The sequence below is a fragment of the Pistacia vera genome, unplaced genomic scaffold (genome assembly GCF_008641045.1).
Source record: "Pistacia vera cultivar Batoury unplaced genomic scaffold, PisVer_v2 Contig767, whole genome shotgun sequence".
Taxonomy (NCBI): domain Eukaryota; kingdom Viridiplantae; phylum Streptophyta; class Magnoliopsida; order Sapindales; family Anacardiaceae; genus Pistacia; species Pistacia vera.
This window is the reverse complement of record NW_022196631.1, coordinates 296181-318680: the sequence shown is the minus strand read 5'-3', so window position 1 is coordinate 318680 and position 22500 is coordinate 296181. Positions and strand designations below refer to the sequence as shown.

Genomic DNA, 22500 nt, shown 5'->3' with positions numbered 1-22500 from the left:
CCACTCCTAATGCCTTGCCAATTGTTGGCAAAAGTCGACTATCACTGTCGTCTTTTTTTTCGATTTTCAATTGATTCACTCACCGAAAATCAATTCTGTTGCCACCATTACACTCACTGGAACTTTTTTTTTTCAAAAGCCCCAACATCCCAACCTTCAATTGTTCGCTGATCATCATCTCAATTTCTAAGGTTTTTAGTGATTAATGAAATGGGTAATTAGACCCGATGAAAGCACCGGATCCGACAAGGCCAGGCCGACTTTTAAAACAATAGTTTATACCCAAACCAAATAGTATAAATTTCAGGTATGCGAACGCTGTTGGATGAGAATTTCTATTATTAACGAAACTTCTCTAATCTTTATTCAACGGTGTTAACTCTTTGGACATGCTACATTACCCGATACATTAGAACTTTTATATAGAAAATTATCAAATGTCCAAGTAATGGTAGCCAGTGTAGGAACTATATTCTGTGCCAAAATCAATCAATATACATGTTATCCTCTCTGCTTCAACAATATCTGATTTCCAAACAAGCTTTACTAGCAAAGAGCCCGAATCCTAGAGACAATTCATCGCACCCCTTCAAGTTTCTTCCACAAATACATGGCTCTTCTTATCATTGGATCAGCTGAGAACCCTTCTGCATAAGCCGCAATGGCAGTCAAGAGGCTTCTGAATTTCTCCCCATTGTCCTGTATCCATCATGATCCAGTTTCAGCTTGAAGCATCACATAAGTATATGAAAAACCTCTTCCATGACTTGTTATCAACAGAGTGCAAATGGTTTCCTAATGCATGCAAGATGTGGCATCATTTGGCAAAGGTGCTTCAATGAATCATGAATGACGAAAGAAGAAGAATGCTGAAATCATTTAGGTACAAAGAAAAGCATAGAAAACCTAGAAGATAGGACCAGACAAAAGTAATGGCAAAACTAAAATAATCCCTCCAATAAGAGTTGCAATTCCTTTTGAGGGCATCACAGTTCTGATCTCAATATAAGGGGAGAAAATGTGACGCAGAAAGAATTTGGTTCCTCAGAAAAAGGGCAAATGAGAATGAATTGACATCTGTGAGCAAAACCTAGGATGGAATTTAAGTGGATATGACTTGAAATGGCCAAAAGACGCCCCAGTGAGAGCTATAATGCTAGTTTAAACTAATTTTTTTTTTTTTTTTTTTTTTTTCCACAAGTATTATGTAGTGACAGATGTTCAGATGATTCACTTTGTTGCCTACAGCATAAAAACAGGTACAAGTCCTGGTAAATATAGCCAAAAGTTTCCAAGTATAATTCAATGCATTAGAATAACTGAAAAAGTCACAGATTCATAAAGACAGATAAAGTTTACCCAATTGTGATTACACAAACCTCTGGTTTTTTAAAAGTGAGATCACTGGTAGTAAATGGTACCATGTAGAATGGAAGATCAGAACGTAGCCATGCCTGCCACAACATACAAGATTCCAATACCATAACAAAGTTCATTGCATAAGTGTCAGTCAAAACATAAAGAAGTTAAACTATTTTATGTGATTATATATCAATTGGAGTAATTTGCTGATGAGAAATTTCCATCATCAAATACATTAATAGATATCATCAAGTAGAGTTGAATGATGGAATAGGAGATATGCCAGGCAGCTTTTGATAAGAATTTGACAAATATACGAGAATATTTACTCATGTAAGAAAAAAAAGGAGCATAATAAACATATGGATTACGAGTGTAGAACCAGTAATTATGAATTCAACATACAAGGAGAAGACTTAGTTTCAACAAGCAATGATAAAGGTAGACAACAATACCAGGTTCTTGCTTAGGATAGCTTGATCAGCATGAGTTATCAAGGTCTGCAAGAGATAAAAAGAGAATTAGGAATAGCATTATGTATAGTAAACTCTCTCTACAACACTGCAAGTGCATGAAGAATAAAGATTGCAGAAAACATCTACAAACCATCTTATTAAAAAGAAAAATAGAAAGAAATGCAAAACTTTTCAGCCAGTTGAAATGTATAAAATGAAAATGAAAACAAATTTTATTCATTAGATGCTAAGTTAACATATCATGGGTGAACTTTGTAAATTGATTAATTTCAGTCCACTACAGAGGCCTAAACTGGGGGCATATGGTCCAAACAGATTAGAGCAACAAGCCATCTATTAACTAATTTACACCGGCTAACCAACCAGAGAAGAGAATAAGAAGAAAAAGTTTATGATTTAGTTGTAACAGGTAAATTCTACCTCTCTAATAAGATCTCCTTCAATTGATCAACAGATTTCAACAAGTTCTCCAATGTGCCTGCCATTCAAGTGAGGATATAACATGTCAGATATCAAGAATAAGAAGTTTTGAGGATTGGGAAGAGATAGATAAGAATTAATTGGGCAACAAGTAGTTGGGACTGATGACAAGAAAACATCAATTATAAACCTCTAGTCAGTAAGGGTGCCCCAATTTTAATTGAGGAAAAACTATATATCAACAACGTTTGTACTTCAGGTTAAACCTTGTCAATATTATACAATATATATGTATTTTTTTTTTCAGATCTTCTCATCAACAGCAAAAGAATTTTAGCATATCCCTAAGTTTTATTATCATAGTTAGGCATATAGAAAACAGGATTTTACAATTAAAACATGCATAAGGGTGCATCATCTTCAATTTCCAGATGATAACAAAAATTGACGAATTTCATAGCATAAAAATGCAACTAATGTATACTTTAGTTCACATCAAACAAGAAAACATCCTAAATGATGAATTAACATACCAAACTAGGGGAAGAGATGAGTTGCACAGCACGAACATTTCCAATCCCTTCAACTCCTGCATTCATAAGGTAATGTTGCACTATTGGTGGAATTTAACATATCTCAAGAAATATGTACATAAAACAAAGGAGTTGTTAATAATTTAAAAATCCATTTCTTTGAAGACTAATCTGAAGCATCCACTCCTAACCCTCATCCATTCCCATATTCAACCAGAGGCTAAACGTGGCCATATCTTACATTTGGAAAGAATTCAAGCTCCAAAGTAAAACTAAGAAGCACATCAAGATATCAGGAAAATTCGAAACTCTGACCTCTATCAAGATTTTAAAATCAAGGAAATGCCAAAAAACAATGCATGCATCCTCAACACACCATAGTTGTATTACATATACAAATCCTACTATAGAGGTTTTATTGTGGGGGTGTGGGCGGCTGATTTTGGGAATTTTCAAGTTAATTACAAATTAGCAGTAACATGAGAAATTATGTGGAACCTATTGTCTACAAGTTCTAAAGAAGCATAAATTCAATTTATAGCAGGTAAAAAAATCTTCCCCTAACAGGTTCGAAGCCCAGCCCAAATAAGGAAGTCTTCTCTCATTTAAACTAGAAAATAAATAAGGCAAGAAAATAATAATTAATCGAAGAGAAATTACAATAACTTCATAAATTCTCTAGGTTGTCCTATACCATAACCTCCTTTCAATAATTTCACAAAACAAGCTACACTTTTCTTTTTCTCTGAGAGTGGGTTAGTGGACAGAGAAAACTGCAATATGATATAAAAAAGGACTGCTTCCCAAGCCACACATGATGGCAGATAAATAAATTACTGAAAGTCAAAAGCTAGGTTAGATAAAAATTGCTTTTAACCATATTCATCTTTTACAAAAAAGAATCACAAATAACCTGGAATATTATCAGCAGCATCACCCACAAGAGCTATCACATCCACGAATTGTGAAGGCTTCAAAACTCCATATTTTTTAGCAAAATCTTCCATTCCAAATGAAACCATACTGGATAACCAAAAGCCCAAGGTCATTTAAATCAAAAAAAAAAATAAATAAAAGAATACATGCATATCGTAAATAAAACAATTGACTTAAAATGCAAAATAAATCGCAAAACAGAAGATAAATATATTATACTTGCTAGTTGCTACATAGATGTACCAAACAGGAATTTTGTCTTTCCTATTAAGTAATATCCGCAAGCTGATATTAATAAATAATATGAACTTTGTTACTAATTTAGTGAGAATCAGTTAAATCAACTCGGGCGTGCTATAAACATGGTTAAAGAGCAAAACAGGTTCCAGAAATCAAAAGATTTCTTGATTTTCATACTTCAAATTTTAGAAGAGAAAGAAGAATGAAAAGTTGTATAATCAATATATACTAACTCAAATCCACGTGGTGCTATTCGTAGAAGACGTAAAGAGGGGGAGAGGATCTGAAAGAAATCTTTATCTGGGGAAACAACTCGTACCTGTCGGAAAAAATAAATAAATAAAAAGTAAAGCAAGAGGAAACAATAAAGAGTGGAATGCGATAACAGTATACAATGAGTAAACACTGATACACTGGCACTTCGTTTTCGTTGCTTCCAAAATGCGGTATATTATATGCAATTTCTTTTCAACCCAACATAGTGTCTTGCTTTTACATGGGGAAAAGACAATTATAGACAACTCTAGTATCATTCTGCATTGTGCAATGAAATGCTCAAAGATGAGTGTATAAATAGAAACCGATATAAACCTTGGATTACTCCAATATGAAAATTCAAAATAGTTTAAGATACTTACCTTGTACCCGTCATCAACACTCCTCATAGCCAATGTTCCAATCACGTCATCAGCTTCTACACCAGGTACCTGACTTGTAATAAAGTTTCATGATTAGTGCCTCAAACCATCAGATTAACTAATCATATGAATACATGGTACTAGATGTTTACCTCAATCACTTTAACGGACATAGCCTTGATGGATGCTTTCAAATATTGAAGCCCCTGAACTATGGTATCAGGTGTAGGGGGACGGTTGTTCTTGTAAGATGGATATAGAGTATGACGGAAATTCATGCCTTCAAAAAATTTAAGCATATATAATCAGACTTTCGCTTTCAAAGAGAGTGATCATATATTTAAAATATTAGTACTACCTAGCCATAAAATAAAGAGGAAAACCATGAATTTACTTAATATATTAAAGTGATTTTAAACTAAAAATAAGAAGTAAATTACCAATACAGAAATGAAAGGGTGATAACAACAAATAGACGAATGCACAAAGGTCAAGGTGTAAAGAGATGTGATTGACCATTATTTAATAAAAGATGACGTTATATCTGCTAGTTTCAAACTGCTTTAATCCTTAGAAGAGGTACAGAACAAAAATTAAGGGAGTAATCATGAAAGCTTCCTCTCTTATAGACCACAGGAGAAACAAAACTAAGATTAAGAGACATGATCAAAATAGCTTGACTTCAAATCCAGCAATATCCAAGAACCAAAACAGTCAAATGGAAGCCTTATACTGAAATATTCCACTTTACCATGAATATGACAGCCATCTACTCTACTTTGCCAGTGAATAGACATAAAATATGACTAAGGTTAAATGATGAATTCATGTACAAAAGCTAAATGATAACAATTAAAAAAAAAAAAAAAAAATGTTGTGTAAGACTTTCCACCAAAGGCAAAACATCGACCAATTTGGTTAAAACCAGAAATCTAGATCTGGGGATACATTTAGATGCACTTTGATACAAAAATAACATCGAGCTCTATGGTTTGTCCCAGACTTGGGTTAAAGACCTAAAAAAACGCTTGAATACATGCTTCAAGTCCCGTGATGAGGAAAGGGTTTATGTACATAAGGTTCAGCTTTCAAGTCATTCTGCTCATATTCTATGTAGGTTGAACCAAACGAGAGACAGAATGTGCATTAACGACATCGATATAGTTTTAAAAGTGATCTGTGGAAAGGACGTGTCAGCAACTTATCATATTAGAAAATTTAAAAGTCCTCAACAACCTTATTATTCCAGGGAGTTGAAGAAGGGGTCACTTAAACAGAAATAGAGTATAATTTCAGAGTAGAAAATAATACGATATGAACAAAAACATCAAAGTATGTAAATTCAAAAACAAAGACATCCATTTTAGGATGCAAAGATTTCTCACACCAGACACAGGTAATAAGCAAACTTCCTGTCATCGAATCCTTGATCCAGACATAGTAAATCATATATTTATGCAACCAACAGAACTAGGATCACTCGAATATAAAGAATCTATGTGAAGCACACAGCATAGTTCAAAACCAGAAGTGAACTTTTGGAATCTTAAATTATGACCAGAATACAACCGACTAAACTTTTATAAGCACAATTTTGTTGTATATTATTATCTATGGTATGTCAATACTCAAATAAAATACGCATGGAATTTTCATAATTCTATTGTTGGACAATTCTATCATATATTACAGCATGTTTTCTTGGATATACAGTTTTAAATTCATATATATTCATCAATTGCCTCAAGTTAATTAAAATTTTTTCTGTATTCACAAAATTCTCGCTAATTTCCAGAATAGCTAATTTCCAGAATAACACAATTAGAATTCACATCTAGAGGGCTGAAAATTCCCCTGCTCAACCAGCTTACCCCATAGTGTTGCATGTAAAAAATGCTATTATTTGAAGCACTAGCAATGAGTAGCCCACGATTTCTCTAGGGACCAAAGCGTCTAAAATATCACAAGATTGAGGAAAACGGGTTTTCGAGAAAGAAGCCCATACGCATTGTAATGTCATATTGTAACATCATATAAATTGCAAACCATCTATTTTTAGTTAAGAGATCTGGTTACAATGTGCATGTCTTGATATGGTATATAAGCTATCGTGCACCATTTCAAGACATGCACACCCAGTACCATACAGTTACATGCGAATCATGTATTTGTTACAAGACAAAAAAAAACTCTAACACCCAATAACAACCATGATCATTAAATTTTTAAACTACAAACATGCTTCTTAATATCCTAAGGATCTTCCACAACTTTCTCAGCTTCATCATAATACCAAAAGAAATAAAAACAAACAAACAATCTCACCTTTTGCCATGAAATTTTCTTTTGAAGAAATAGAAGCATGACCAAATGGAAATCCTGAAAGGAAAAGGTTTGTTTTATCAAAATTTTAAACAACAGATTCACAAACCAAGTACCCCACAACTTATGTGAATATTCTCCAACTACTAAAGGGAACATCAGACTAGAAAACTTAACATTTAACAGGTAAAGAATGTTACAGAAGGACGATAATAAAATGTATATATTTCTGAAACATCAATTCAAGAAAAAGGGAAAATAATTTATTTCATTGTAGAAACACAAAGTGAGCATTGAAGACTGAGAGAAAAGGATATGATAGTATAAAGAAGGCCAGCAAACTATTTTCTATTGGGGCTCTATAGAAACCCTTCATCACTAAGTAAAAGATACCCATGTTGATTATGGCCAGAATTAAATAGATAGTTTTATGAATTTCTATCCATGCAATTCACTCAACATCAGAGGATATTCTCAAGAAGTTAGCATAGGAGACAAAGAAAATAGGATATGAGAGTATAAAGGAAAGCAACTATTGTCACTGGGTGCATTACAAAAACCCTTCACCATTGAATCCCAAAGCTCATGTACATTAGGGCCTAAATTAGATTAATTCTTATATGAATCTCCATCCGTACGCTTCCCTCAACATCAAAGAGTATTCTCACAATGGTCAAAAAAATTTCTCATTCTCCACTTTAACAAAAATCCCAGGAATATATTAAGAGAAAAACTACAGATGTAGTTTATCTAACCAATGATAGTGTGGATGCTTGAGTAAGAGTAATACTATACTTCCAAGTTCATTTCCAAACTTTTGCATCTCATGATAGGTGGCACTAACTAATGGTTGCCCTAACATTTACTATATTATTTCATCATCCACTTAACAATCTTAGATTAATGCCACATAACTTAGGATACAAAAGTCGGAATACATACTTGAGAAGTATAGCACTATTCATTCAGAAAATGCATTCCATGGACAAATAGAGTCAAGCCACTTGCTGAAAGAATTAATATAATTTAAATAGCATGTAAAACAACGATATTAACAGATTATTCAAGAGAACAGGAACCAGTCAATAAAAAATCAAAGAAATAAAGTACAAAATAAAAATTGCCCAGGAATATCAAATCTCACCATCATGGTCAAACACCACCTGCATAAAGAAAGAAGGAAACAATCAATTGTTAAGAACCACCATCCAATTTAAAAGAGAGAATGGAAAAAAAAAAAAAAAAGTGATAAATTAAAAACTTCAAGTAAGAAAGATATCTTATGAATCCTGCTACATTTAACATGCAACACAAGTGTAAATTTACTACATATACAGTGAAAAATCATTCTGAAAAAGGCTGTTCAACCACTCTCCAGTAAATAAAATCTGCTACATATACAGTTACCCAAAAGCTGATATGAGATAATGAACACACATCATTCACAATGTAAATTTAGATTTTCAAAAGAAGCATGGAACAGAACAACGGCCAAAATTATACCGCTACATGAGATGGGATGAACTCCAGCACATCAATGATCTGCAAGAGAAAGAAGGATCAGAAAAACCTTAGACCAGAAAAAATTTAAGTAAATCTGGAAAGTTTCAAATTTAAGGCCCAATCTGCCCCAACAGTTCGCAAATATTTGACATGAGGGGAAGAAAAGGTCTATCTGATAACACTAAATGTGCTACACTTCTCTGTCTGTCCCAATAACGCTAAAGATGCTGCAGATACAAGTGTCTCATGCAAAATATTTATTAACATCAATATACATCATTTCGCTACTAAATTTTTATCTAAGATAAAATTAAATTATAATATCAAAAGACGAAATAGAAATAATTAACAATAAGTCACAAGATACTGAAAATAAACATCACTCACAAGAGACAGAGCTGAAAATATAGTTAAAACCCAATCTCCATTGCCATCAGCATGTGATAGATGACCATGATGCAACTTTGCTGCTCTCCATAAGAAGGAAAAAGAAAAACAATAATTAGAGAAAATAACTGCCTACATTTTCAAATAACTATCAGACATTAATATAAATGCCTGAAAAGAAGCAAAGGTCTGACATTACAAAGCCAAATAAACACCATAGTTAACCAAATACACCTCCTTGATAATAGTGAATGAAGAAGAAGGAGAATATTGAGTTATTTCTCAAAGGCCCAAAAGAGATGCCAGGTATCAAACACTAATCTACAAAAAAATTATACCTTCCTCTCTAAAAAGAATAGTCTATTTATATTGCCAAATTAACTATTAAAAAAAAAAAAATCCAAAACAACAAGTTTCCAAAGTTAAGAAAAGAAAAATGAAAGCTACACTTCTAAGATATTCAATCTTTTAGATAACCAAGTAACGGAATCCAATTTATAATGTTCGAATTTTAGGTCAGTGAGGATATACATCCCTCCATTAAACATATTATAATGAATTAAAGTATATGTAATATGATAAACCAAGATGCAAATAGCTACACTGACCGTAACTCAACAATATTTATTAAAAAAAAAAAAAAAAACTTACAAGGCATAATTGAATTCCAATCTCAATAAAATCATTCAATATAAATAAAAAAGAAGAATGTTGTAACATACCCAACAGCTTGTAGTAAGCCCTATAAATGATTGATGTGCCATCAATAAGCATTACTCTGCCATTTGGGGGATTGGCATTTGGTGGTCTATCTTCAAACTTCGCGGACTGAAGGTGTGCCTCCTGGTGCAATGATTGTTCACTTTTAGAAGTAACTACATTACTGTTAACATTTGTGTGAGCAACTCCAGGAAGAGTCGAACTTGAATCTGCAGATAGACTGCAATAGCCCTGTAAAACAAAAACCATTATAGTCATTCTTCACCATTTTTCATTAAAGGAGAAAACTATTGCATGTTGCCAGCAAAATAATCAAGACCTGTATAGAGAGTATGGATGTATGTACTCCTATGAAATTGATGCATTCAGAAACATGGCAAAGATGTATTAAGCAAAGAGTCACCACATTCGAATGTGTGGCAAATTTTTTTGTTATAAATTACGAGTAAAAAAGTCAAGTGAAAGATTAATATTTTGAAGCAGTAATCATAGTCAAAGAAACTAGAAAGTTGTTTTCCAATGTTTATAAATTTTCTCATATAGTTTGTAGAGAGTTACCTTCACGGATTGAAAGGATAAAAGATGAATTAGATCAAGTCTCTTAATAGAAGACAAATTGTTTCCAACTCTATGAGGCCTTGTGAAGTCTTTACCAAAGCAATTAAAATTTCTCCAAAAGGAATGGACTCGGGAATGCAAAGACTGCAAATATGCCATAAATTTAGAGCAACCAGACTATGACATAGCACGGAAAAAGAGCCTTTAAGGTTTGCAATGACCTGAAATCCAAAGTCATTCCTCAAATGATAAGAAAAAATACAAAAGCTATACTAACTATCAGCATCAAGATAATGAAGGAAGGAATAAAAACAATTGCTTACCCTCCTTCCAAAACAAAGGGAAAAAAACAAACAAACAAACAAAAGGTTTGTGTATAAAACAGTTCCTTCTACCTGTATTAGCACCAAAAGAAAAACTAAACTTAATTAGTCAACCAATTAACTAAAATTTTAAAGGCAGGTGGATAATGAATGAAACTAAATAGCTCCATCATTTTTTATAGAGAGTTTAAAGCCACAAGTCCATCATCTCAATAGAAACCATCATACAAGAAACAAAGACACAACCATACGCTAACACAAAATCTTGAAAATTGAAATGCCCCAATCTAGAATATTCACACCACCGTGCCATGTCTCAATCATAACAAAAAAGAAAAAACAAGTTTCTTTTTTCCTTTCTTTCCAGATTGTACAGTCAATAATTAACATATAATTACGATAGTTCTATTATAAATAAAATTTAAGCTGACAAACACAATGTCGCGCACTGATAATTCTTCAATACTCATTAATGTTAAAGAACAATTTAAAAATTTGACAACAACCTATTATTTGGTGGCCGGGAAACTGCAAGAAAACAAATTAAAAGGGAAAAAAAAAAAAAAAATACTAAAAACCCATCTCAGAACAAGGTACATAAACACATCGGCCTTTGAATCAGCGACAATTTCTAGTTCTACAGGACAATCAAAACATTAAATTTCTCTGCCTCACCATTTCTTCGTCATTAAATGGGGATAGTGAAATTCATCAATGAAACATAAACTAAGGGGAGGAGAATAAAACACGAAGGGATAAAAAATTTAAAAAAAAAAAAAGAAAAAGCATTTCGCTTACATGGGTTTTTGCAGAGAGCTACTGTGTCGAAGTGAGGAGATTGCCCGCCAAGACGGTCCTTATCTGCTGGGCTTTAGAAAGGAAAAAATTACCACCATATTGGAGGGTTTTTGATGAATAGACCATATCATATGGTTCTGGGCCTTCTGCTATTTTATTACATTGATATCTCAAGGCGTACTATCCAAAACCTTCACTGAGGTTTAGGGATTTTGAAAACTCCCTAAATTTCAAGATATTTCAACCGTCTCCCTAGGGTATTAACTTTCCTCAGTTACCTCCTTTTGATACCGTTTTCTAACGGTAAATGTTAAAAGTCAATAATGCCCAAAGTGAAAAATTCTATTTGGTCCTTACTGTTTTTTGTTATCTTTTAGGACTCTTTTATTGTAGAAATCTAGTGAAAATTTTCCCATAAATTTGACTGTTAACAGATCTCTACCTCTACAAAAATTCACATCCAACTCTTAACTCATCTCTGATTCTCTGAAAATCTATCTCATCCCCTTAAAAATTGTATTGAATTATATAATTAAATTTATTTATACTCAAACAATGCCTTGCTATAGAATTTTTTTTTTTTTTTTTTTTTTTGCATGTTAAATCATTGATATAAAGATAACTATAATATAATAAATTTTAGTTTCAAAACCGAAAACGTAAATCAGTATAAGATTTTATCTTAATTAAGATAAAAGAGGGATGGAGTCAAGCTTTTGATTAAATATTTAACTTACCACCAATCACTTTAATTGGGTTTTATCAAACTTGTTGATTTCAAATTAATAATTTTTTTTTCTTGATTTTTTTAATTAGACTTTTTTTAGCTTATACAAAGTTTTAAAGGCAACATAAAAAATAGAACACTGAAAACTTTTCAGATGCCAATAAAATCCTTATAACATTGAACAATATAATTGAATCACTTTACGAAATAAATTTAATGATAAAAATCATTAATATAAAAAACGAGTTTCACTTGATAAACTTGCAAAGATAAGTATAAAATAAATAAATAAAAATTTATCCAAAAATTTAAAAAAAAAAAAAAAACTGTGTTTTCAAATACTGAAAATCAAAGGGTGTGTTTGGTTTATTATTTCATACCCTATTCCCGATCTTATTTTCAAAATAACTGTTTGTTTCATTATTTAGGAAATATTATTATATTTTATTTAATCCTTTAGACCCCTTAAGTTTATTAATTTAATTAAACACCCCCAAAGAAAAAGTTTAAAAATTAACAAAAACACCCCCACACACCCATAGTTGCCAGATTCTGGCAACCACCGTCGGTGGTAGCAGGAATCTGTCACAACAGTGTACAAACGACTGAAACTGGTCGGTAATTCGCTGATCTGGCCGTCAGCGACAACCAAATCTGGCCTTTTGCGACCGTCAACGGCCAGATCTGATTGTAGATCTGGCATTTTCCGGCCAAATCCGTGGTAGATCTAGCTGGTAAAGGCCAGATCAATGCACGACCGGCCAGATCTGATCGGTCTGCATCGTAACGCCAGATTCCGACCAAATTCTGGCAATGATAGTTGGATTCTGGCACTGTGGGTGGGTGGGGGTGTTTTTGTCATTTTATAAAATTTTTATATATTGTGGTTTTTAGTTAAATTAGCAAACCTAGGGATTTTTTATTTATTAATTTTTAAATTTTACCTCGTAATAATCACATTACTCAACTATTCAATACTATCTTCAAAATAACAAACCAAACGGACCTAAAGATATTATCAATCCAGAAACTATTAACTTATCAACTAAAAGATAAATGACAAATATCATTAAAATAAAAATCAGTTTGACACTTGCAAAGAAAATTATAAAATAAACCAAAACAATCTTATTAATTTATTTTGCTCTATATAATCTCACAAACACCACCGTCAAACTTCACTCTACTCAAGCTAATCAAATTGTATTTTTTTTCTATTCAACCATGAAGGGAACCGCCATTGTCATATTGTTCATCCTTGCTGCTTTATCTGGAGCCAATGCCTCCAGAGTCAATGCAGTTGATGCAGCAAGTTCAACTTGGTGGGCTTTTAGATGGCCGTGGTCCTACAACCCAATTCCACCTTCCTTGTCCCCAACAAAACCATTGCTTGATCCAAACATTTTGAAATGTTTGGGTGATCTTGTTAGTGGTGCAGCTGCAACATCATGCTTTCAGCAAATTTCTAAGTCGTATGACAGTCAAACAATTTCTTTGAGTCCGACATGTTGTGCAGCTGTCCAACAATTGAATGCTGATTGCTCTTCAACCGTGTTTTCCATATTCAACAATCCCTTTTTCCAGTATGCAATCAAGCAATGTTCTGCAACTCCTTCAGATTGATTACCATAACATATATGTTGAAATATTTATTTTTTATTATTAGAAATAATCGTCCTCTTAGTTTGTAGGCAAGACCCAACATCCTGTTGGTTAGACTTGAAATATTGTTTGAATGAATAGATTAGAGATTTAATAAAATTATTATCATTATTTTAATTATGTTTGTGATTATTAATTTATATCTTATGGGTTCATTACATTAGTGTTTTTATTACTAAATAGGCTTGTAAAATTCTCAATATATTTTTATTGATATCCAAATTAAAAGCACAGTCAGTTTTCTAACAATTATGTGGTTTTCTACCTCCATTGATATCACCGTTGATAATTTTCAATAATGAGTTCCTCCCCCTTCGAAGCTCTCTCATACATGCTTTTAAAATATTACTATATGAAGATAAAACATTAATCAATTCGTGTTCATTAAAAACAATGCTTTGCTGTAGATATATATATATTTTTTGTATGTTAATATGTTCATCAATCTGAATTAGAATCAAAAGCACAGAGATCTTGCTAACAATTTTGTAGATTTTGATATACATCTATATCTATATCTATATGGTTTTCAATAATGATGTAGCCAATGACGCAAAGATGTTTGCAGAAATTTTTTCTCTCTCCATGAAGATAGAGCAATAATTTCTTTGGCTGATCTAATTTTTTTAATTTAATTTCAATTTCTTTGAAGAAGATGAAGTAAACCTATTAATCTCATTAGCTAAACTAAGGATTTATAGCTCTGGGATTTTCTTCTCGAGTCTAAGGCCACTTAATAATCTGATTGAATTTTTAATCTACCTAACAATTTGTCCTCTCTCCAATTTGTTTTGTTGTTTTATTAATCTTCTAGCTTTCCAACCCTTTCCCATGGCCAAAAAGCAAAATAACTTTTAATGTTGGCGAAATATACTCACAACATTAAATCGAATCACAACATGGAATAACCAATAAATTTCTCTTGATGTACTTGCAAATAAAGATAACTATAATACAAGTATAAAAATGATTTTTCAATTGATGTACTTGCAAATAAAGATAACTATAATATAATAAATTTGATTTTTCAATTGATGTACTTGCAAATAAAGATAACTATAATATAATAAATTTTAGTTTCGAAACCGAAAATGTAAATCAGAATAGGATCTTATCTTAATTAAGATAAAAGAGGGATGGAGTCAAGCTTTTGATTAAATATTTAACTTACAAACAATCACTTTAATTGAGTTTTATCAAACTTGTTGATTTCAAATTAATGATTTTTTATTTTATTTTTTTAATTAGTCTTTTTTTTAGCTTAGACAAAGTTTTAAAGGCAACATAAAAAATAGAACATTGAAAACTTAATTTTCAGATGCCGATAAAATCCTTATAACATTGAACAATATAATTGAATCACTTTACGAAATAAATTTAATGATAAAAATCATTAATACAAAAACCGAGTTTCACTTCATAAACTTGCAAAGATGAGTATAAAATTAATTAAAAACATTTTATCCAAAAATTTTGAAGGAAAAAAAAATGCTTTCAAATAGTGAAAATCAAAGAAAATTATCAATCTGAAAGCTATAACTTATATACTAAAAGATAATAACAAAGGCTTTAATTAATAGATGGTTAACTTGAAATTTAATACAGAATAACTTTTTTTTTTTTTTTTTTTTAAAAAGAAAAAAGGAAAAAGCAACTCTTTAACTAGGTTTTCTTTATCATTCCACAAAACCAAAACCGACTCATATTTAGAAGGCGAAGATGGCTCTTAAAGTTCTTTCGATCCATGGTTCTTCTAAATCTATCAAAGTTATTTCAAGCAAAGAAATCCAAATGAACAACAGGGAAAATTATAATCTGTGCTTTTCCGTACTTGTTGCTTCTCTTCTACGGCTACTTTACCATAATAATCAAGAAACCATTCGTAAACCATGTGGTTTTGATGCTCTTATGATTTTCGTCATGTTCTGCTTCACTGGTGCTTTTGGTGTGTCATTGATAAGGAACAAGCCACAGCTTGCAACACTTCGCAGGTTTTACTTCGTAATCTCAATGGTTTCTATGGCTTCAAATTTGTCAAGTTTGGCCTTCGCCTTGTTTTCCGAGAGTTTCAGGTTGGTTTCCCTGGGAAGCATATTGTGGCAGAATATAGATGCAGAAGATCACTTAGAAAAATTGTTCTTCTTCCTGAAGAAGAACTCTTAGAAATTACTTGAGGCCTAGTTTAGTAGAATTCCTTGAAGCCTTTCTGTGTTAGGTAATATAGTTAATATAATTTCACTCTTCTGTTAAAAATTCACACCAGACTGACTCGACATTAATTCAAACATTGATTATATATAGCTTAAACACATCATTGAATGTGTCTTTTAAACGCCTGTTCTGTAGAGTATTAAATGCTAATCCTAGATTACAGACAAATTTAACACGCTAAGTCACTTTTACATGTTGTCAAAATTTTGACCCAAACATTCCTAACCAGTTTGACATTTGGTAGTCTTATCTATAAAAACATCTAAACCCTACAAGATAATTGACCGTCTTCTGACATTTAACAATGATGGCTCTGACATTCCTTCTGACAAGTCACTTCATGCTTCTGATTAGGTTGCTTGGACACTTTCCTGTATTGTTTCCGGATCACATTACCCTCCGACACATACTTAGAGAACATTTGCTTCACATCGCAGCTTTACTCATCTAGCTCATTTGGTCGCTAGCTTCAGGTCACTTGCCACATGTTTCTAGAAAGATATCAATCATGTTAACAAAAACGTTCTATGAGTTCTATGATTTCAGAATACTCGGTGATGCTCTTCAGTTTGGTATTCTAGAGGTTACAACAATATTTGAGTACACTTACCTTTCTTGCTTTTATATGGTATTTGTTCATTAAGTCCTCAAATAAGGTATTTAGGGAATTGCTTACAAAGTATTTTATTAAATTCTTAGCTGACCAGTAATATGTTTTTGTTTAAACTCAAAACTAGATAGGATTGCCTTGTAAAATTGAGATCAAAATATGTTTATTTAGCATGTATGATATGTTATGTTATATTAGTGTTGGCATTTTTCATTTAAAATTTTGGTGAGCTGATGTATATATGACTATCCATATAGACGATATTCGGAATTTCTAGTATCCTATTTTGTGCTTTCATGTAAATAAGCTCATGCTGTGAATGGTGTCTAAATATAAGTTCATCTCCAACATAAATGACCTAACAGTTCTATAATTATACAGGATCCTGAAGTAAACTTTTTTTGCAAACACCACCGGAAATGTTGTCTTTTCGGACACAAGATTTCTCTTTTGCGTCGGAAAAATCACCCGGCCAGGCTTGTCGGGACAAATACCCCAACGGTGGTTGCAGTGTTAACTCTGTGAGCCCCAGTGACCCGTAAAACACACAAATTGCAACTTCTTTGAAGGGATTGTTGTCCTTGTATCCAGTGAGCCCCAGTGCCCCGTAAAACACACAACCTGCGACTTCTTTGAAGGGATTGTTGTCCTTGAGGATACAATAAACTTTATTGCACTGAGTTTGACTCTAATGGTAAGTGCTGAAAAATCAGAATATCTAACTTTAAATGTTAATGCACAAGGTCGAGTCACTAATTCTGTTTATAAACCCAAAACCTGGGTCTGTTTGCAGACATCCACAGTTAACTTCTACTAGAATTTTTAAGTTTATATCAAATAAGTTATTTAATTAGCGTATTGCTAAATGGTATTCATGGAATTCGGTAATTTTGCACCAGTTGAAGAATGGTGAAGACCTTGTAGGTAGCCTTTAGGTGAGCTATTTTGTACATTTTATAGCGTGATTGACACGTTTAGAGAATGCATATGGACACAGGCATAAATTGATCATCTTTCATGTTTTTGTTCAGGATTCTGTCTTGAGTGTAGAGGAAGGTACAGCTGGGGCAAACTAAGTGTCAAGAAATTTCTTAATCTTGCGTATCTCTCACTGCATGAAAAGAGAGGAAACTGTGTTGTAACGCCAAATTGACGCTTCGGCCCTTTCTCTCAGGTTCCATCAAGTAAAGGCGGAATCTTGTACTTTCTACATGCTCTTAACTTATAAAGTACCTGCTCTATATTTGCATTAGTCATAATCATTAGGAGTATATATCTACTTACTTCAAATTAAACATGGTCTTGTATACGTATAATTTCATATCAGTTATGTGAGAAAATCTTTCCAACTAAGATGCGTGCAAATCATATCGGTTGATGAGGTAAGTCCCCATTTATTGAATGCTCATGAGCTCGGGCTAAAGAAATTTTTTTGCCAATTATGAACTCTAAACTGTTCAGACACTGGTGGTTTTGGTTATTACTCAGAATAAGAGTCAAGAAAACTCTGTTATCAATAACAAACGCTAAGGATTTTTCCAAAGCAAGCACTTAAACAACTTTGCTAAAAAGGGAACAGTACTGTCAGTTTTAGTCGCATGCTTATCAATAACGTTAGACATTAAATGACGACACAGTGATTGCTGCACCCTTTCTCCTTTATGACTTAAGAAAAGTCTTTGGCCTACAATACCATTTGGAGGACCATTACCCCTCCAAGAAACCTAAACCCACCCTAAAATTTTGTTCATAAATTTACTATATGAGGAAGTTTGCCAAGCCAAATTTGTAGAAATCAAAAGTTTTCTTCTTCAACATTTTTTAACATGTAAGTGATTGTTTATTATATTGCTCCATAATGTACTTGAAACTGCCATTTTAGTTCTAGATCACATTTTCTTGGCCAAGTTCTGGACTATTAAAGAAGAGTAAATTCTGTATTAAGCCTTTGATTGAGCTCTTTAAAAAGCTTTTTATTTATTTATTTATTTTAATTCTTTAATGGCAATGTTCTTTTAATGATTAATGCATATGGATAAAGCCAGAAACTGAGCTTCAAACTGACTTTATGCTTTGTTCAGGTCTGTGGACTTGAATTTAGAGGAAGGTACAGCAAGAAAATATTCTGGAGAACTTAGAAATAGAACAGTCTCAGGGGAGTTCCAAAGAGGGCCAAATTCTGATGCTGAAATTCCAGGGTCTAGGAGAATTAGAGAACTACCAAAATCTAGACATCAGAATATGGTGGTCAAACACTTGCTTTGTGTGAAGAAAATCCTTGATCCACAGGGGCCATTCGGGAAGTGGATTTGTCTTAGTTTGTGTGTGATTGCAAGCTTATTGGATCCTCTGTTTTTTTACATTCCCGTGATCAATGATCTTAAAAAATGCATTGGATTAGACAAAACATTGGGGATTACAGCTAGTGTTTTGCGTTCTGTCTTTGACTTCTTTTATATAATTTATATCATCCGCATGCCTAGGAACCTTTTTGCTCCTTGGTCAAACTGTGGAGGAGATAATTCACAAAAAAATGCAAGGAAACGTTCCCTTTGCTTCTTCCTAGTGGAACTTCTCGCCATTCTTCCCCTACCACAGGTAAAGCAGAATGTGTTATAGATTAAGTTTTCTATGTGATGAGGATTACATGAGTTATTTTCTACGCTAACTTGTTGGATATTTAAAATGGTCATTAATTATAGTTCAAGATTGCAAGTTTGCAACCAGTATCTTTAATGAACTCTAAATTTGCTAATGTTCTGCCCAGGTTGTGATCTTAATTATAGTTCCAACAATTAGAGGCTCTGAATCTTTTATTGCAATGAAGTTGTTGAAATTTTCTGTTCTTTTTCAATATGTGCCCAGGCTTATCAGAATTTACCCATTGTTTACCAAAGCTACAAGGACTTCAGGCAAACTTGCTGGAGCTACATGGCTCAAAGCTGCATTCAATCTTCTTCTCTACATGTTTGCTGGTCATGTAAGTTGAATTTTACCTATTGCTCGCATGATTCTTAATGTCTTTAGCTTCTTGTTGCATTTAATTGCAAATGCTTTACCAAGTTTTAGTCGAGGCAGAAATTAATATATTGTACTGGGCATACAATTGTTTATCAATTTGGCATATCGTTCTGATCAATGAGTGACTTGCTGGTCTTTTAGGTATTTGGAGCCTTATGGTACTTTTTTGCCATAGACAGAGAGACTGTATGCTGGAGTAAAGCTTGCATAAATCGTACCAGATGCCATTATGGTTCTTTTTACTGTGATGACAATTTAGGAGACTACTCATTTCTAAATGATTTTTGCCCTACAAAAACTCAAAATACAACTTTATATGATTTTGGAATATTTCACGATGCTCTTCAGTTTGGTATAGTCGAGGTGACAGATTTTCCCCAAAAGTTCTTGCATTGTTTCCGTTGGGGCCTGCAAAACCTTAGGTTTGTTTTATATGATATATACTTTTCTTATTTTTGGGACGGTGAAGTTTTTTTGTTTTTTGTTTTAATTAATGCTTGACATTTTACAACTATATTCATTTTTTGGCAGTTCTTTTGGTCAAAATCTTCCAGCTAGTACTTATGCTTTGGATAACTTATTTGCAATTTCAATTACCATCTCTGGCTTGGTGTTGTTTCTCTTTCTCATTGGTAATATGCAGGTTGGTATATATTTTTTCTTCTTTTTATCTCTCCATTATTTTTTATATGCTTAAGATGAAGCATGGTCAAGTTTAATTTCTATAAAATATGGTTCCTTTGGAACAGATATATCTGCAGTCCAGGACTGCAAGATCAGAAGAGATGAGAATAAAAGGGCTAGAGATAGACCAATGGATGCCCTTCCGAAAGCTCTCTGGGAATCTCCAAGACCAAGTTAAGAAATACCAGAGATACTTATGGCGAGAAACCAGTGGCGTTGATGTAGAAAATTTGCTCAATAATCTTCCCAAGGTCCTCAGAAGGAACATAAAACGCGAACTCTGCTTAGACCTTCTAAAGAAAGTGAGTTCCTTTGTCACAGTAGATGTAATTCACCTTTAGAATTCAATCTACAGTAATAATAGTTAAGTTATCTCATTCTTATTCTTGAATGTTTATCAAGGTAGAGGAGTTTAAGAAGTTAAATGAAGCAACATTAGACTCATTGTGTGATTGTGTAAAGCCAGCTTTCTACATTAAGCGGACTCACATTATTCGAGAGGGAGACCCAATTGATGAAATGTTCTTTGTTGTGCAAGGAAAAATATGGACATACAATTCCAAGGATAGAACAACAGGTTCTGCCTCTTTGAACACTGATAATCTCGGAGATAATGATGGTAACAGAAGGAAAAAACATTTTCTTCAAGATGGAGACTTCTGTGGTGAGGAACTTGTTGCCTGGGCTCTGGGTTATCCCTCTTTATCCAACCTCCCTATTTCAACTAGAACTATTCAAGCACTTACAAAAGTTGAAGCTTTCACTATTATGGCGGATGACTTGAAAAATGTGTTCATTAAGCACCAGCTTTCCAGCTCTTCTGGATTGAACTTGAATCACTTGATGACTCAGGCAGCTCGAATCATACAAGATGCTTGGCGCCGCCATCATTCAAGAAGGAACTCGCGAAGGTCTACCCAAGAAATGGAGTTCAGTGGCTGGCAACGCTTTACCGAATGTCACATCGTCGAAGCGAACACAACCAACAGTGTCTCACCAGTAAGCAGGCCTGAGACCGTGGTTGAAAAACAATAGATCGGTCAGTTCTTGTGGTTTACATGCCTGGTCTTCTAATAATAGGCCAAGTTTTGTATGAGAATTGAGAAGTATAAAATTATGCTCATTGCTCAATGTAACAAACTACATTTCATGACAGAGCAACAAATAAAGATATAAAACAACCAACAGGTTATTTTTTGCATGAAAGTGTAAAATTTTATTAATAGTTCTGGGATTTTTAGATTTCTGACTTGGGTTTGATTAAAATTTTGTGGTTCTGGGCCTAGTTGAAATCTATATTATTCTCTTTTATGATTCATGCCTAAAATATTCAGGGCACTACAGGCATCTTGGCTGATTCCCTTTAATCTATGTCACTTTCAATAAGTTTCATGGTTTTTCAGAATTCTGGAAACTAATCCTTCTGTATGACAGCTTCACCTTGATGATCGTCTTGTTCTTTCATTCAGATCTGATAGAACTGTTAAAGTTACTGAATTTTAAAACCAAATACCCCTATCACAAATAATCTTTGAGGTAATTCATCCATCCCTTTGTGGTAATTCATCGAACAATTGGTGTGCAGATGTATTTGGTGCGTGGAAAAGCTAACCGACAATCCCAGATCCTGCCGGCGGCCGTTGGCCAGTTGTAATACAACGTTGGAACCCACACAAAGATAATTCATTGTAAATCCAAGTTAACGCGGCAAACAATTTACTTTCTTTCTTCTTCCTTTGAAAACATTTATAAAGTTGTTTCTTTCTTGCTGAATCACCAACAGACCCACCAAACCAAAGCAACAAATTTTCATAAAACCTGTTCCCGTAAGAATAGATATACAGAAAATCAACCTGGAATTTTCCACTTATTAACCTGAAGCTATACTGAACTGGGGAAGAAAAGATGTTCAGTTATAGATGTCTTCATTTTCTCGGCATAAGAATAACATATTTCTCAATTTCTGGACTCGTAACTTAATTTCTTGTAGAACTCTCAACACCTTTTTCTCGAATGGTCATGGTGAAAGCATAATTAAGAGTTTCCATGAATAAGATAGTCATCACTCATCAGAAAAACAAGTACTCGATTGGTCCTTCTGAAATATAGAGCAATAAAACAAATTATTTATTGTTATTGGAAGGTCGGACAGATTCTTTCCATGTGTTTGGGAAGGAGTTTCGAAATTATTTTATCAAATATATTTAGATTGTTGGGATAACCCTCTCTCAGTATTGGAAGGTCCGAATTTTTTATGTTTAATGTTTATTATTTGTAAGAATTTTTCATTATAACATATATAATTTCTATTTCCATTCCCTCTCCTATTTCAAAAACCTAGATTGTTATTATTTTGGGATCTATAAGGC

At 33.1% G+C, this 22500-nt stretch overlaps 3 protein-coding genes across 3 annotated transcripts; 2 read left to right on the top strand and 1 right to left on the bottom strand.

The window, feature by feature from the left end:
- Positions 1 to 329: 329 nt before the first annotated feature.
- Positions 330 to 11336, bottom strand: LOC116116244 (DNA polymerase I, thermostable). Its single transcript, XM_031402340.1, is given in 17 exon segments — positions 330 to 699; positions 1380 to 1454; positions 1818 to 1862; positions 2246 to 2316; positions 2797 to 2847; positions 3705 to 3814; positions 4201 to 4286; positions 4606 to 4674; positions 4758 to 4885; positions 6931 to 6984; positions 8072 to 8090; positions 8431 to 8469; positions 8818 to 8897; positions 9540 to 9768; positions 10096 to 10316; positions 10419 to 10490; positions 11217 to 11336. Coding segments are annotated over 15 exon segments (1338 nt in total). The 5' UTR covers positions 10255 to 10316; positions 10419 to 10490; positions 11217 to 11336; the 3' UTR covers positions 330 to 576.
- A 1831-nt stretch (positions 11337 to 13167) lies between these two features.
- LOC116116233 lies at positions 13168 to 13566 on the top strand. The gene has a single exon (XM_031402327.1). It carries the CDS (start codon positions 13168 to 13170, stop codon positions 13564 to 13566), a length of 399 nt encoding a protein of 132 aa, XP_031258187.1.
- A 1758-nt stretch (positions 13567 to 15324) lies between these two features.
- On the top strand, positions 15325 to 21402 carry LOC116116232 (cyclic nucleotide-gated ion channel 1-like). Its single transcript, XM_031402326.1, has 7 exons — positions 15325 to 15677; positions 18508 to 19024; positions 19194 to 19406; positions 19589 to 19869; positions 19979 to 20090; positions 20197 to 20433; positions 20534 to 21402. Exons 1-7 carry the CDS (start codon positions 15325 to 15327, stop codon positions 21164 to 21166), a joined length of 2346 nt encoding a protein of 781 aa, XP_031258186.1. The 3' UTR covers positions 21167 to 21402.
- The last annotated feature ends 1098 nt before the right edge of the window (positions 21403 to 22500 follow it).

Excerpts from the sequence above, each read along its gene's own strand:
- LOC116116233 (XM_031402327.1), top strand. The coding sequence starts at position 13,168 with ATGAAGGGAACCGCCATTGTCATATTGTTCATCCTTGCTGCTTTATCT.
- LOC116116232 (XM_031402326.1), top strand. The coding sequence starts at position 15,325 with ATGGCTCTTAAAGTTCTTTCGATCCATGGTTCTTCTAAATCTATCAAA. Across the intron at positions 19,407-19,588 it reads TCTACATGTTTGCTGGTCAT|GTATTTGGAGCCTTATGGTA; the intron begins GTAAGTTGAATT and ends CTGGTCTTTTAG. Across the intron at positions 20,091-20,196 it reads TTCTCATTGGTAATATGCAG|ATATATCTGCAGTCCAGGAC; the intron begins GTTGGTATATAT and ends CCTTTGGAACAG.